Raw genomic sequence first — 15,901 nt, 5'->3', positions numbered from 1 at the left:
CTATACAACTATAGTATACACCTTCAAGGCGTTTCCACTCTCACTCACTTTTTCTTTGCAACGAAAATAATGTTAATATATATATATGTGGTAGACGGTAGTATAAAAGTTGTCGACAGCCGTAATAACAAGCGCACGGATAAAAGTTCAGGGAGCGCTCTTAATTCAAATATATTCCAATTTCCAACCAACAATCTACATCAAGCAGGGCGACGGGAAGGCTATTTCCTCATTTCCATTGAGGTGGTTACAAGAAATATTACCGCCTCGCGTTTCCGGTTGAAAGTCGCAGTCTTTGCTGCTTTTTCCGGTTCCTAATGTACTATTTGCATTTCCAATAAGTCTTCTTCAAGTATTTCTGCCGAATTGAATATACTTCCTGAAATCGTATATACACTTTTAAAAATACTCTACGATAAAGGATATGTACAAAACATTAATGGGTTATTATCTAATTATGTTTCATTAATTTCTTGATAAATTCATTAACGAATTGAGTTTGAGCGTTAATATTGAAATATTTTAAATATTGTACATTCTTTAAGAAAAGTAAGTGTGCTATTTTTAGATAATATAGTTTTAAAACGAATAAACCATGTTCGCTTATCACCGAGTTAAATGTAAAATTTGTATAATACCAAAATAAAAAATTATACAAATTTAACATAATATCTATCAGTTATTAAAACACGAATAGGTCCATATTATATAGTTTTTATCGAAAAGTTAACTTTTAAAACCATCACTATACTTTTATATAAATAAAACTTTAACTACATATTTTATAGTAGTTGGTGTTTGCATGTATTCCGATGTATGTATAGCACTTCTTTGACGATTTCAAATACCAAACTATGAAAGTTAACATATATAATAATAATAACATTGGGTACACCTAAAATAGCCGCATACTCAAACTTTTCAAACTCTGAATCCGTCATCAGCAATGAATTCCAAACGAATCGTGATTCGTGACAATGTTTTTTATTCGTGTCATACCTTTAACCGTAAATGGGGAAGAATAAAACGATAAGGTACAATGAAGAAGTGACAGATCGTTACAATGGGGAAAATAGGTTATAACTGTTTATATATGCCAATAAAATTGTAACAATGTAATAAATTATAGTTGTATCTAAATGTTGTTCGTAGTTAAATTAAAATAATAATAATATTATTGAGTAAAGAAACCGATGACGCATATTATTATTATACAGAGGACAGGCACATATATTTTTGATTTATTAATCTACATAAACGACAAAATATACTAAGTGAAGTGATCCAATAGAAAAATATAGCTACGTAAAAAAAGTTTTATCTTTTCAAGATAAAGCCCTATCGGTATCGTTTTGAACCATTAATACTAAAAATTCAAATTAATAAAAAATTCAAAAAGATGTTTACGTCTTTTACTACGATATTATGCTCTAAATCATCGACGTTTAACTTTATGTCACTGTATTGATTTTTACTTACACGTCCTAAGCCGTGACGTCAATAAGAGGGGGACTTCGGGGCCAACATTTTTTCAAGCCCTCCTTAGAAAACATTTGAATGTATTTTATTTATTTTTATTTATTTTTTTACTTTTTAGCCAAACTTTAAATTCCTATGGATACCTACCACTTGACTTTTTGGGCACTAGCCATGTGTAATTAATAGTTATGAAACAAAAACAGAAAAATTGAATTTAAAATTCAAATAATACATTGTAATACTTGTATAAATACAGCAACGTAAATATAATAAAAAGTATCTACAATTATAATTATAATTACATGCATAGGGCCAATATAATAAGGTATAATAAGTTAAAATAAAAAATAAAAATAAAAATTTATATTTTTACTAAATCAATTTTTTTTTTTTTGCTGTACGGTATAGAAACACCCCTTTCCCTCCGGAGACGCTCTAATTATCATTTTACACAAGGAGCCCTCCAAACATACTTGCACAAAGCCCCAATATTTTCACGGGCGGGCATAGATAAACAAAAACGCAGGAACGTTGGTAAGTATCGATCTTAAGAAATAATTAATTTAAGAAAAAAAACTAATAGTGTCGTATGATAAGTCACAACTGGCGGTATATTATTATATTATTACTGTGTATATCTACGACGTGTGTACAATAAACAGCTGCATCACCGCATAAACGCGCGTACGGCGGTCGGCAGAGTGAATATTTAAAGTAGAAGAGACCATCGGCCGTGTTACAGTACGTACCTACCTAGATAATAATATAATATTATATACATATATATATATATTATTATGTTGTATACATATATTATATATTATAATATTATGGTCTGTGTAGCTGTTAAACGCGTATGTGTCGCATTCCTCAAATATCCATACGGTCATGGTCGGAACATCAATCATAATATACGCGTTCTTCACTCACCGTATAAGTACGTTATAATATTATGCGGTCCGCCGTGTGCAAGTGTATGTATAAGGCATACACCGGCGGTTCACATTTGTCATCGCCGGCACGGATATAAAGTGTTTAGACCACAAGTCACGTCAATCAAATATGCGAGAACAAAATATGATGTTTTTTATTATTATTATTATTATTATTATCATCGTCGTCGTCGGTTTACCCTACGATTTCGGATCCGATATTTTACCATCTACATATATATATATATATATACATATACCTATACCTACCTATAGAAAATAATATATTTATCACTATCATTGTACGCACTACGCGCTATAGCACAAGTCTGGGATAATATATTAGGTTTGTACTGTACAGTATATTCTTGTGGCGATTCGCAGAACTAGGTATAGGTCACGGCGGTGAGAATATATTATACTTAGATACGTGTACCTATATTAAACAAAACGAGTATAATAATATGTACACGATAGCAGATAGATAGTATACATTGGTTATGATTTCAGAGAGAGCTAAACGTTTTTACAAGACAGTCGTAAGGGACTTTTGCCCCTCTGCCTTTTCGCCTCCTAAATGGACCTTGAGGGGATGTTAACTATTCTTCTTCGAAAATACTAAAAATTAATATATATATATATACATATTTAGTGTTTTATTTTCCTCATAAAACTTAATAAATATTTAACTTATTCATTTCAAATTTGAAATAAAGATACTTAATACTGTTTGATAGTTGGTAGTTGGTACATACTTCTTTTACAGAGCTCAAAGCTATTAAAATTGGTTAATATTATTAATAAATACAATTTGTTTTTAAATAAAGTATTTTTTTAATCATTCCTTGTGAAAACTGACAAAATCTATTAGAATTAAAATATTTGTTTAATTTGAATGAAATGAAATGGCGAAGTGTTGTACAGTAAAAACGACGAGGGTAAATAATTATCACTAGTCGGCGATGGTGACATCATAGTAAGCACAAGTGACATGAGTGAATTTTTAACAATTTTACAATACCACGTTTGAACATTCATTGTGATTTATGTGTACGTAATACAATTATACATCCTCTAATAATGAAACTACAAATCTCTAGCTTCCAAATGGCATACACAACACGTAGCAGGTTATTAGGACATTATTGCTGAAGCCTGAAGGTACACACATATTATACTCCAGTCGATTTCAGAAAATTAAAAAATACACATATGACATCTGAGCACTATGTTATCTCAATGTTACTTAGACGAAAAGTATTAGATTAGTGGTACTATTCACAAGAACGGTGAACGACTTTATGCGGTATTCCCGCCGTCAACAGGGGTACCCTCGTCATAGTTTATGGACGGGCGGATGGCCAACTGTTAACGGCAGAAATCCTGCATATAAAATCGGCCTCAGTGTATAGCACCGCTTATCTAGATATTTTAAAATCCGTTATAAATCGTCTACATTATTATTATTTGATCAGACAGAGAAAAGGAAAATTGTTTCACTGGAAAACTCGACTGATGTGTTAGTCAACACTGTTCAACACTACCAGACGAAAGAGACTAAGAGAGCCACTACCAAATGCGAATACCTTCGTACAAAATTGGAAAAAACCGAAAATAACCAACAACTGTTAAGGGAAACCATCGCTCTGTAAAATCGAGAATTATCAGAGTACCAACATTTATGTGACATGTTACAAAATATAGTAGCATCTAGCGAGCAGGGAAGACTCCGATTACGAAGAAGAAGAATCAGTGCACATGTCGGAAAATCGTCAACCGTCTCACATTTTTAGCGAAGACGGCACCCAAACGAAAAGTGAGAAACGCATGAATCATGAAATATTTGGTTTACTTAACATTTTTCTTGTAATTTAAATATTTTTATATAAAATGTATTATTTATCCAGGTTATTTGTGCATAGGATTACAAGCAATTAAATAATTAACAAATGAAAAAATAAATAATTTTGGTGTTGGGTAGAGAAATAAGAAACGAAATTTTACTAAGGGGGCCTATCCTAATAAATTGACATGCAAATTTAAAAAATCAGCTTTTTGAAGTATGTGCATGAATCAAACCTTAGGGCTTAGACGTATTTCCAAGAGGTCTCTATAATAATAAAATAAAAATAATCTTATAAGCTTAAAATTTCTGATGCAAAACAAGAAGAGATACCAGATTAATACGAATAATAATTTAGTAAAATATTCGTATAACTCTAAAAGCTTAAATAATTTTTTTATAAAAATATTATATTAACCATATTATCTTATTAAATTATTATCTTTCGAAGTTTTCTGTGTACGTGTATGGAGTAACCAGTAGACCGCACTTTGCATTCCACGTGGTCGAGCCATCATTAAAAACTGTTGAAATATCTTTTTATACTGTAGTATAATATAACTAAAGCTCTGAAAATACTGGTTTAGTAGCGGGGATGATTTATCATAACCGCTGTCTAGGTTAAATTTTTTTTACGAACTTAACAATTTATTAGTTTTTTTTTCGGCTATTTGAATCATAAACTTTTGACTAACCTAAAATATATTTCCTGTCTACCTAAATTGGCACCACAGTACTAGAATTTCGGATTACCACCCAATACGTCTCTAATAAAGTATTTAGGCGAGTATACAGAAAAACCGCTTCGGCCTTCGCATATTGTTAAAAGTGGCTAACGTGCACTCAAGAACAGCAATCAAAGTATTTAGAGAGGAAAGGTATTTAAAATTAAAATTTCAAACTGATAGTTGTAATATATTTTTTCTGTACCACTTTTTTGGTGTAACAGACCCTTGTAACATATTATCTTCATTTTTTTTTTTTTTTATTCTCCACTTCACAATTATGGAATCACGCAAGTGTAATAAATACTGTGGCTCAGACTCGTCAAGAGCATCACAATAATGAAACAAGTCATTCATGACAAGCTTATTCTACTACTCTTTTGTTTCGTATTTAGGAGCTTAAAAAATATGTACGACTGCATAAGTTGATAAAAAATGTGAGCTCATAATTACGAGTGGTAAGTCTAGCTTATAGACTTTATGAAAAAGACGAGTTCTCAGAGGTCGATTTTTGCACCGTCAATGTATTGAGGAAAATAATTTATATTAATATATTACACCCACATAGTCGACAATAGAATAAATGCAAAAACAAAAAATTACACGGCTTTGTAAATGTTTAACCAATTTGGTCAACCAAATTAAATTGGGAGAAAAGTATTACGAACACACTAATTAACAAAATGTATTCTCGAATGTATAAATAATAATTTTTTTTATTTTAATTAAAACAATTAATCTAATAATATGTACCTATATTTTATAACAATATATGTATAAAGAAAGTTATGCTCTAACTGTATTAATAGAATAGTAACAATAAGTAATAAGTTGATGTTTATAAATTAAAATAAGTATAAGATGAGATAAATAATAGTATAAAATAGAAAGAATAGGTAATACTATAAAGGAATAAAGCTTTTAAAAAAAAAAGATAATTGATCATATTTTAAACAATGGCAACATTTTTCTAAGATTATAAGAATACAAATTTTGATCATTTTTAGAGAGCTTGAAAATTAAGTCTGTCGTGTTGAATCTGAAAAAGATATTTTTAGTAATTATTAATCAAGCAACTTGAAACAGTTAACGTAGGAGTGAAAATACAGATTTAAGGTAGAGTAAGAGGAAACCAGTTAAACAAAAAACTAAGGGGTTATTACTAACTGTGGTTAAGACACATATACATTTTAAGAAGCCGCTCAACATTTATAGAAAAAGGCATAAAAAGTGAAGTGCACAAAAATGTATTATTTTAGTTTGCTAGCTTGCTTTAGTTTAATTTTGTTTCATCGACTATTCAACTCGGCTGCTTTATTCAGTATAACACTCATCTCAACATTAGGATAATTCTGTAAGCAAAGAATAGTTTTTTTATTAATAGTTTTTTAATATAAAAATAATATTATTAAACAATTACCTGCAGTAGTTTTACAATAGTAGGAAAATCTCCTTCAAGTATTTGATCTTTTATTAGACTGCAATAAACAAAAATATAGATTAAAATAAAGAATTTGATTTTATTAAATCTATTATATACTAACATTATCATAGCACAACAAATGTGGATCAAAAATGAAAATCGTTGAGCATCAGAAAATAAAGAATCCCATATCCTTAACACTTCTGGCAAAGAAAACTCTTGTGACAGCATTAATGTTAACCATCTAAGTATAGGAAATAAATATTAGGATTAACAATTTGAAATTTAATAATAATATAATAATTTATCCATCACTAAACAATCTCACCTAAAGCTGTAATATTGGGGATGAATTTCATTATTTATTAAATAACTATGAAGAACTGGGTCATTTTCTTTCAATTTTTTGGTAACTTTGTGCATCATACTAACAATACCAGAGTCTGCTTCGTCTAATGTTTTTATAAAGAAATCTCGTATTTCAGACATCAGATTTGTAAAAACAAAAAAACAGTCGGCTTCGGCGTGTTCTAAAACAAGAATTTTTTTTTAAAAATCCATTGATTTAAAATATGATAAAAAAATATACTTTTCATTTTAACAATTGGATCGGTTGCAAAACAATAATAAATCGGTCCAATTATTTCATTCATTCCCTGCACGTATCCTTGTCCAGGATTCAACTTACAATACACAAACAAAATTCTTTCCACAACTTCCCAATGAGCTTCAGAACCTTCTTCAAGTGGCTTAAACTCAGATGTATTTTTTGGTTCGGGTCTAGCTGATATTTTAACAATCCCGAGACCTTTACGTTCGACATTGGCGCTATTTAGAAAATGCATACCTACCCTTCTATTCAGCCGTTTAGTACCATTGCTATTTACGACATTTACTTGTGGATATTCGGTTGCTTGTTGAAAGAACGATAGTTCAGGATGCAATCGTCTGAAAAATGTATTAGATTTGATTAAATTTAAGACATTAGGCATTTATAATTAAATAATTAATCACCTGACATCTTTGTCTATTTGTGTGAGAGCTTGGTTATCTTTAAAAAATGTATTCCATTTACTATTTGGCTCATCATTTAACGGATGATCACTTTGTTCATCGTCAATTGATCCCGGAGTAACCAATATTTCATCTACAAAATAGAAATATCAAAAATTATTTTTTATTGGACGTTAAGTTAGTTTAGGTATTTTTAAAAACTTGAACAATTTTACATAATCATTATTGAATAAAAATTATACCTACATTATATTCAATAGGTAATTGTAAAATTAGTTTTTTAGGTATTTAATATGTTGTAATTAAAATCTAACAACTTGGATTTTAATTTTATTACTGATATAATGAAAACCGTTTATATACAGTTATAATTAATTAACTGAGTAATTCTAAATCACTTGTAGTTTATATTTAGTTATTTATTAACCTAGCCACTGTTGATACAAATTGCGATGATGATTTAAGTGTTCATCCCACTTGTTTTTGTCCAACGGTAAGTAGTTGAGCAATAATCTCCAACACATGGCTCTATAACCTTTTTCATCAGGAATCCCTAAAAAAAAATTAAAATTTTTAAAATCTTCAAGCATAAGCTAATAATTTTAATGATAAAGTTACCATTAAAACAAATGTCTCTCAGTCTATTCAAATCAATTTTGTCTGAATCTAAAACTTGATCGAGATCCTTTAATCTGAAATAAAATAAGAATAACTATCGGTTCTAAACATCCGTATACAATAACAGCTTACTTTAAGATCTAATAGTCATTAAATTAGTGAAACATTCAATTTTACCTTAGGTCATAAGCTGACATTTTGTGCAACAGGAAAAAAACCAACGTTAAAATAAAGTGTAGATTTTTCAAATTTTCCACTCAAAATCATGCCAATAATAATCGTATTTGTCATCTAGGCTGACAAAATTTAAAGACAATCGATTACTTTTTAGGCCATAGATTTGTCCAATTTCTCTCTACGATTTACTAATAATTATTAGGTATCATCGCTATAGATGTGAAATAAATCGAAAGGTTTGACTGCACACTGTTATCAAAAACGTTTGCCTTATCAAAAACTGAATGTTCTGTTTATTGTTTAATGTTCATCGTCAATCGTTTCATCTCTGATCCATCGTCACTCATTAGTCATTATTAACTGATTTAGTTTTTACCACAGAATACAGATTAGATAAAACACTAATAATTAATAAATACATTTAGAAAAACTTTTATCATCTGTGTTTCTACTAAATAATAAATTAATTAAAAATTTACAATCGACATTCTGGTTTTCTTCATGTTGGTCATATTATTTGGGATTTTAGACGCATTTGTGTTGTATTAATTATAGAGAATACTTTCGCTTTAACCTGTAGGTTAAATGTGATGAACAAATCAAAAAAAATAATGAGTTCCGACAGTAAAAATGTTATTTTATTGACATTGAAGTGTGAAAAAAGCAAGTATTAATACATGAAACAACTAATAATAGATTGTTTTTAATAGTTCTAATTTGATTTAAGCTGGAAAATGTTACAACTTGTTGAGCAAAAAAAAACATGTCGTGGCTAGATGGGGATTTGATGGTGATTTAGAAATAGCTAACGACTTGTCGGTCAGTCGTCGTCATGCTGAAATAACTCTTTTAAAAAAAGTATAAATTGGGTATTTTAATGATTTTACACAATTGCAATTACCAATTTGTTTGTTTTTAGTCTATAAATGGAAATAATAATCTCTGTGTTGAAGTCATTGATCTGAACTCAAAATTCGGAACATTTATCAATGAAGACATTGATCGTAATATCCCTGTTGATAGTGGAAAACCTGTAATATTGAATTTAAACGATAGAATTCGTTTCGGAAGAATGAAGAGCATTTGGACGTAAGTGATGGTTATATTTTGCATACTGTTTAAACTACTTGTATCGTTGTCTTGAATAATTTGATTAAAGGGTTGCAAAGTATCAAATCATAACATGTCCTTCGACGTTAAATAGAGCTGACAAAGAAACCTTGAAGGACTTGGTTACCAAATTGGGTGGTCAGATATCTACAGAGTGGTCTGAAAATTGTACTCATCTCTGTATGAATTCTATTTCAATTACTGAAAAAGCATTATTGTGTTTGGCATCAGCAAAACCAATAGTAAACCTTCAATATTACATCGATCTCTTAAGAGCACTATTACCTATTAGTTCTTCACTGAACTTACCGTTTTGTGCGAGTTATATACCTCCTTTGAAAGAAGTTCTTTTAAATATTCAGACATCTGCATTCGGCGTGAACAATAAACGCACAAGATTATTCTCAGGACGTACATTTGTATGTTCAACTAAAGAACAGTTGATTCGCATTGAAGAAAAGGTTAAAGCATCAGGTAAATAAAACAAACAATTTATTTAACCCTTTTTTGTAATCATGCCTATTTGTTGAAATAGGTGGAAAAGTAATGCATTTCTTAGACATCGATATGAACACGGAAGAAATTGTAAAGTCAGTTTTTCATATTATGATGCAACAAGATCCATTCAACAAGAATGATATTAATAGATATTTACCCATTTTAGGTAAATAGAAACATTGGTATTGATTTCACAAGTTATTCAGTTAATCATAGATATCCCAATAATAATAATATTTGAGAACGAAAATTTTTTAATTAAATTCAACATGACTACCTATTAGTTGTAGTAATTTTTTTTTTTTTATGTATATAGAAAAGTTGAAGGATTTAAATAAGAGACCTATTCCAGAAAATGATATCAGCTTAGGTATCATTAATGTGAGCATAAGTAAACATTGTAATCCTGAATATGACTTTGCTTTGGTTAATATTCCATCTCAACCGGTTGAATCCGAAACACCTGTAATTTTAGCTCCAGATACTGAGGTATACTAATGTTTACACTACATATATGATATATATTTTATATATTAAGCATAAAATCTACAATCGGGTTTTTTTATTTTTAGATACCTTCTTACAATGAAAGCATGACATATTCAGTTAATATTGTACCAGATTCACAGGCATCTTTACAATCATTTAAAAGGTAATAAAAACAAAACATTATAATAAATTGCAAAACTATTTAGCAACATTGTAAAACTATATTTTATCATTAAAGCCTAAACTATAATAGTTTTTAGTGTATAAAGCCATTATTATAATAAATACTATGTTTTAGACCCCGTGAAGAAATATCAGATTCTGAAGATATTGGTTTGCAAAAAAAAAAAGCTTTTATAAAAACAGAATTAAAAGAAGAAGACTTAAAGGAGAAAATAAATGAGGAACAAATAAAAGATAAAATAACTAATGACAACATGAAAATAGAAATAGTAGAAGATGGATATCATTCAATATTTCGCTCATCAAATTGTACGCAATTAAAAATCGAATCAGCAACTGTGGATTCATGTTTGACTACAGTACCGCCAACACAAGAGAAAACAGTTCCATTCCTGACTTCGGTTAGCCAAGTACCTCCTCTCACTGCTAGCACTGATGTTCATAACAATCATCCCACATCTAATTTCAACAGTGGTACAAAAAGAAAGATCCAAGAAACCAGGCCAATTAAAATTGAAGATGATGATGACAATGATGAAGAATTATTTGATTATAAAGATATTGATGAAATAGAGAGGCCTACAAAAAAACCAAAAAATAATAATTTGCCGTCGATATTTGGTACTCAATCATCAGATCTCAGTATTAAATATAAATCTAATGTATCTAATGAAAGAGATAATAGAAATATGGCAATAGATCCTAACTATATTATGAATTTACTCGCCGACGCAAAAGACACAGCACAATTTATCGATACCAGTATTTTAAGTAACATATCTGTAAGTATATAAATTTATGTACACACTAAGGTGGTCCTTAAATAGTCGATTTTCGAATTTTAACCTCGAAGCCCCCTAAAAATGTTCTAAATACAATGAAAATAAGATTTAAAAAAAAAATATATTAATTTTAACCCGTGCCCCATAAGAGTTGAAGTTTAAATGGGATTTGACATAGGATTTCAAAACTTGTGCACAAATCCATGCATAATTTTTTTCCTACTCCTTAGTTTGATGGTTTTTATAGCTTGGAGTCTGCTAAACACCAACGCCATACACAAAAGTTCATACCTGCCAAAATTGTTGCCAGAAAATTAAAATTTAACAAAAAATAGGTGTTTTTTGGTACTTTTTATGATAACATTGTATGTAATATACCTGGGGGGATGTTGCTTGGTCCTGAAACCTAATATTTGAGTTCAGTGTATCACAATTTTTGGTAACATAGTACAAAAATTAATAGATTCAACTTGTTCAATAACATTCAGAATAAAGTTAACACTGATGTAATAAGTTAGTATAATCCTAGCAAACCGAACATTTTTGACAGTACTGTTATCATCTGCCGTCCCCACAATATTCTCTGGGCATCACCCGGCGATCGGGCTGTTCACTAGATTTTAAGTCGAAATTATATTTTTTAATATAAAACGTAAAACAACCCCATCTATTTGTGTTCTCTCTTGTTTGAAAATAAGCTAAAAAAAAGTACCAAAAAACGAATAATTTTTGTTAAAATTCGAAAATCCACTTTTTAAGGACCACCCTAAAGTACACCCAGAAACGGATTTGGAGTAATAGCACTCCTAAGATATCAGCTATTTTCTGCTCTCTTAAAAGTTAAGAATATTATTTTATAACATGCACCGGCAGAGGTCAATAGCGGCTTCTTAAGGAAAAATAGAAGGAAGAATAACAAAAAATTTAAATTTGTATGTATGATTCTTGATAATATAACTGAATTCTAGGTAAAGTCAGAGCTAATGATGAAACTTGAAACAGAAAATAAAATAAGACAAAACAATAGTAAAAAAAAAAAAATTGTTTTCCCAAATTTATAATATTATTTTGCTACAAAAAGTTACTACCCAACTGGAAAATGTAGTCCTAGGCTCTATCCTAGTTAGCTCTCACCTAAATCCATCTCTGGTGTACATATTGTTGTAGCACATTTTAACACCATGTAAATATTTTTTTAGAATAACGATGTGTGGGACCAGCTGGAGAATAAAGAATTGTTAAATTCCGTCATTATTGAAACCAAAAGTATGGTTATAACTAAATCGTCAGCAAAATCAAATAACAGTAATCGTTCAGAAAATTTTAGCTCTCTACCAAACTTTAAAAAGTTCAAAAAGGTAAAAAATTATAATTTTTTTTTAAATAATGCACAAACTAAAATATTGGATTTTTCATTTCAGAAAGGGCCATTAATGCGAATTCCTCATATCGTTCCATTAACTCTCAGCCAATTCAGTCACGAATAATAAATTCAATCTTAATAAAGAATTTTTTATTTAAATATGATACATATTTTCTGTTATGTTTTGTTAAGTAAAAGAAATATAATGATAAATACATATTATTTTTTCAAAAAATATTTTTCAGTAATAATTTTGTGATCAACATTTTACCTGAAATTAAAAATCTAGTCCATAATAGTCGAATTGAGTTTAATATCCATTTTACTAAGTTGAAGTATAGTTTCATTCAAAAAGACACTAGTTTTCACCACTTCCTGAAGGCTTGTATTGTCGCAAGCAACAAAATCTAAGTCTACACCAGGCGCTCCTATACAAGAATATTACGTCATTGCATGGGATATTGTTTAGTACACATTGTGTCATTGCTAATTACCGTATCTTTGCAGGCTATCCCATTCTTCCAATGCCAGAAGCATTGGCTTAATGAATTCAGTACTGGTATCCTGTTCGACCAAGTTCTTTAAATGATTTTGTTGGTGTTCATTTAGCATTACCCAATTTTGAAACGTTTCTTTCATTTCAGACACTAAAATAATAGCAATAGACTATGTTTCAACTTTAAAATGAACATAATTGTAAAAGTTTATAATTACCAAACGGAATTAAATCTCTCAAAAAGATTACAAATTGATTCAAAGACATTTTGACTGTTATAGAAACGGATATAAATTAATTCAAAACACTGTAAGAATTTTCCAAAACTACTAAAACTTGATACTACTTAAGTAAGAAAACCGAATGAATCAATTATATTATTCACCATAGATTGAGTTTTATGTTTACAAACTCCTTGAAGCACATGAATATTGTTAGATTTAATAAAAAAAATATCTACGTGCATTACATACACAGTAACAGTTACCATAGATTACCTATTTAAAATGTTAAAAACAATTTAAAATGGTGTATACTGTTTGAAGATCGAGTAGATTCGCGAAGCTAAAATACTAAGAGTTACATATAATTAGTTAAAATCATATTTAATTTTTTTTTGTAATTATACTATTCATTAATCTAAATTTTCAATTCCAATTTTTACCATTTAAGTGCACATAATGTAATGGTTTATATAAGATGTAAGAGAAGTTGTATGTTATTAAATTTGTTTTCATAATAGTGGTTTTTAAGATGTCAATAAGCAAAAATAAAACAACAATTGCATAAAATAAAATAAAAATATATTTATTATGCTTTAGCTTTAACAGCCTTTTTAGCGACCACTTTTTTTGGACAATAAGTTTTCTTAAATAGAGCTTGGTAAACGTTAGTCCTGATCTTGTTTCTGACTCTCCTGGCTCTCTTCAACTGGAACCTTTCAAAGTCTCCCAAAGACGCACGCTATAACAAATAAATAAATAAGAGAAAAAATGAATAAAACATTGTAGACTAGTGCCATACCTTCTCTCTGTTGGCTGCTTTTTCGGCCCATCGGCTTTGAATCCATAGTTTATTCAAGTCAGCTTTTACCCAAGCTTGACGAATGGTTCTAGTCGATCCATTATATGGGAAACTGACTTTGAATTTGGTCAAATGAATTTGACTGATACGCATCTTAGATCTGGGTACACCAGATTCTGGTCCATCTACTAAAACCTACAATTAAATATAAAATTTAATTAAATTTGTAATACCTACATTAAAATAACGTTTATTAGTAAATTTAATAATTACCGTCTTTTGGTCGATGCAGTCAACAATACAACATATTTTACCCTTGTATGGACCGTCAACAACGTAGACCACTCGGCCAGTTTCAACAAACCTCTTGAAAGGCTAAAAAATAAAGGTATTTTATTTAACTTTTATACTTTATTAAAATACTTAATATATACATTACATTCTATCATGGATCCAAAGATCAACACAAATAATTACATGACCTAAATATGGCTCGTTTGTGGAAGCAAAAAAAAATTATGATGTCTAAGTAATCTACCCTGGTATCTGTAGTACCAAGTTTAACAGATTTAAATTGAGAGTACATAAAGATAATTTTATTAAACTTTTAAGGAAATAAACCATTATAGAATTCAATTTTTTACATTCAGGTTGCTTTTCTGAAATATATCTAGGTAGATATTATGTTTTTAGTTAATTTATTTGTATGCTTCATACACGTTTTGGATCTTAATTTATACGAACATTACTAACTAATGTTACTTATTGTTATCTTAATTAAAAAGGTGGCTACTTTTTTTTATCTATACCTTCTAGCATAAAAGTAAAATCATTCATTTACATTTTTCATTAAGTGTTTAAAAATACAAAGATGATAACTAATTCAAATTATGTTGCATTAGCCATACCATCAAAAAATCAAAATCGAAAACACGCAATTTAATTTTTCGAGAACTTTAACTATTAAGACAAGGATTGTGAAGCTGTTTTATTTGATTAAGACGATGTAGGTTAATAATTATAAAAATATGAGTAATTATACACAAAATCATTAGTTTACTTACCATTTTTTCAAAAAAAAGTCAGCACGATGCGCCTAAAACTTCTAAGAGTACGAAAAACTTCAAGAAGAACGAGTAGTGAGTACGAAGTAATCATAACCTCACATTGGCCACGGTAAAAGATGTCACAAACGCAAGATGTCGATCATGGAACACATACGCAATATGTATATCAACGTTTTTCTTCCATGAATAAAAAATAATTTTCGTTTTACTTATTTTAATTATATTGAACGTTCTAACTTCGAATAAAGAAGTTAGAACGTGTAATAAAATTTAAATGATATTGAACAAAAATTAATTTAAATAATTAATAATATTCGAGATCTGCAAAAAACAAAATTCATTACAAAGAACTGTTGTGCTAGCTTAAAATACTTTCCCATTACGTAGGAGTTTGGAGATTAATTTTAAAAGAGATTTGTAGGAAGATCCATTAATTGTTATTTATTTATTAAAATGAGCCGGTCTTCTTCTTATTTTATTTCTTGTGTTGTCAGTAAAATATCGTATTTTTTTACAAATACGATACGAATCTCAACACTTCCTTAATTAAAGCGTAATAAAATTGATTTATAATTACACGCCAACTTGAAAATTAAAACGGTTTATTATATTAACAGTTCTAGCCCGTTAGGTTGATCATTCATCATTTAACCGTTTTAAAAGACAACGTTCGTAAGTC

General features: G+C 29.3%; 4 protein-coding genes across 6 annotated transcripts; 1 reads left to right on the top strand and 3 right to left on the bottom strand.

Moving 5' to 3' along the window:
- Nucleotides 1-5,803: 5,803 nt before the first annotated feature.
- On the bottom strand, nt 5,804-8,480 carry LOC126840326 (TBC1 domain family member 13). Of its 3 annotated transcripts, none has more exons than XM_050575984.1 (10): nt 8,212-8,480; nt 8,035-8,108; nt 7,844-7,969; nt 7,417-7,549; nt 6,992-7,350; nt 6,731-6,932; nt 6,524-6,646; nt 6,400-6,457; nt 6,252-6,331; nt 5,804-6,018 (listed from the first exon to the last, which is right to left on the bottom strand). In XM_050575984.1, exons 1-9 carry the CDS (start codon nt 8,229-8,231, stop codon nt 6,269-6,271), a joined length of 1,158 nt encoding a protein of 385 aa, XP_050431941.1. In that variant the 5' UTR covers nt 8,232-8,480; the 3' UTR covers nt 5,804-6,018; nt 6,252-6,268. The 3 variants fall into 3 exon arrangements, 2 of the variants coding, with proteins under 2 accessions (XP_050431941.1, XP_050431940.1); XR_007686060.1 differs by having other exon boundaries at nt 5,806-6,018; nt 6,147-6,331; XM_050575983.1 differs by lacking the exon at nt 5,804-6,018 and having other exon boundaries at nt 6,045-6,331.
- A 46-nt stretch (nt 8,481-8,526) lies between these two features.
- On the top strand, nt 8,527-12,846 carry LOC126840324 (nibrin). The gene is made up of 10 exons (XM_050575982.1): nt 8,527-8,874; nt 8,939-9,069; nt 9,131-9,300; nt 9,371-9,795; nt 9,857-9,985; nt 10,136-10,308; nt 10,392-10,471; nt 10,607-11,273; nt 12,473-12,631; nt 12,695-12,846. The coding sequence occupies exons 1-10, from the start codon at nt 8,802-8,804 to the stop codon at nt 12,758-12,760; spliced, it is 2,073 nt and encodes a 690-aa protein (XP_050431939.1). The 5' UTR covers nt 8,527-8,801; the 3' UTR covers nt 12,761-12,846.
- Nucleotides 12,847-12,854: 8 nt separating this feature from the next.
- On the bottom strand, nt 12,855-13,690 carry LOC126840328 (uncharacterized). Its single transcript, XM_050575987.1, has 3 exons — nt 13,351-13,690; nt 13,131-13,283; nt 12,855-13,064 (listed from the first exon to the last, which is right to left on the bottom strand). The coding sequence occupies exons 1-3, from the start codon at nt 13,397-13,399 to the stop codon at nt 12,922-12,924; spliced, it is 345 nt and encodes a 114-aa protein (XP_050431944.1). The 5' UTR covers nt 13,400-13,690; the 3' UTR covers nt 12,855-12,921.
- Nucleotides 13,691-13,918: 228 nt separating this feature from the next.
- On the bottom strand, nt 13,919-15,361 carry LOC126840327 (60S ribosomal protein L14). The gene is made up of 4 exons (XM_050575985.1): nt 15,220-15,361; nt 14,429-14,530; nt 14,156-14,350; nt 13,919-14,095 (listed from the first exon to the last, which is right to left on the bottom strand). Exons 1-4 carry the CDS (start codon nt 15,220-15,222, stop codon nt 13,943-13,945), a joined length of 453 nt encoding a protein of 150 aa, XP_050431942.1. The 5' UTR covers nt 15,223-15,361; the 3' UTR covers nt 13,919-13,942.
- Nucleotides 15,362-15,901: the final 540 nt, after the last annotated feature.

The sequence above is a fragment of the Adelges cooleyi genome, unplaced genomic scaffold (assembly GCF_023614345.1).
Source record: "Adelges cooleyi isolate 19-005CV unplaced genomic scaffold, UGA_ACOO_1.1 ACOO_flye_CR_arks_rails_tigmint_CR_PRNA_376, whole genome shotgun sequence".
In the NCBI taxonomy this organism is placed as follows: domain Eukaryota; kingdom Metazoa; phylum Arthropoda; class Insecta; order Hemiptera; family Adelgidae; genus Adelges; species Adelges cooleyi.
Note: the sequence above shows the minus strand (reverse complement) of the source record. Positions and strands in the feature narration are given on the sequence as shown.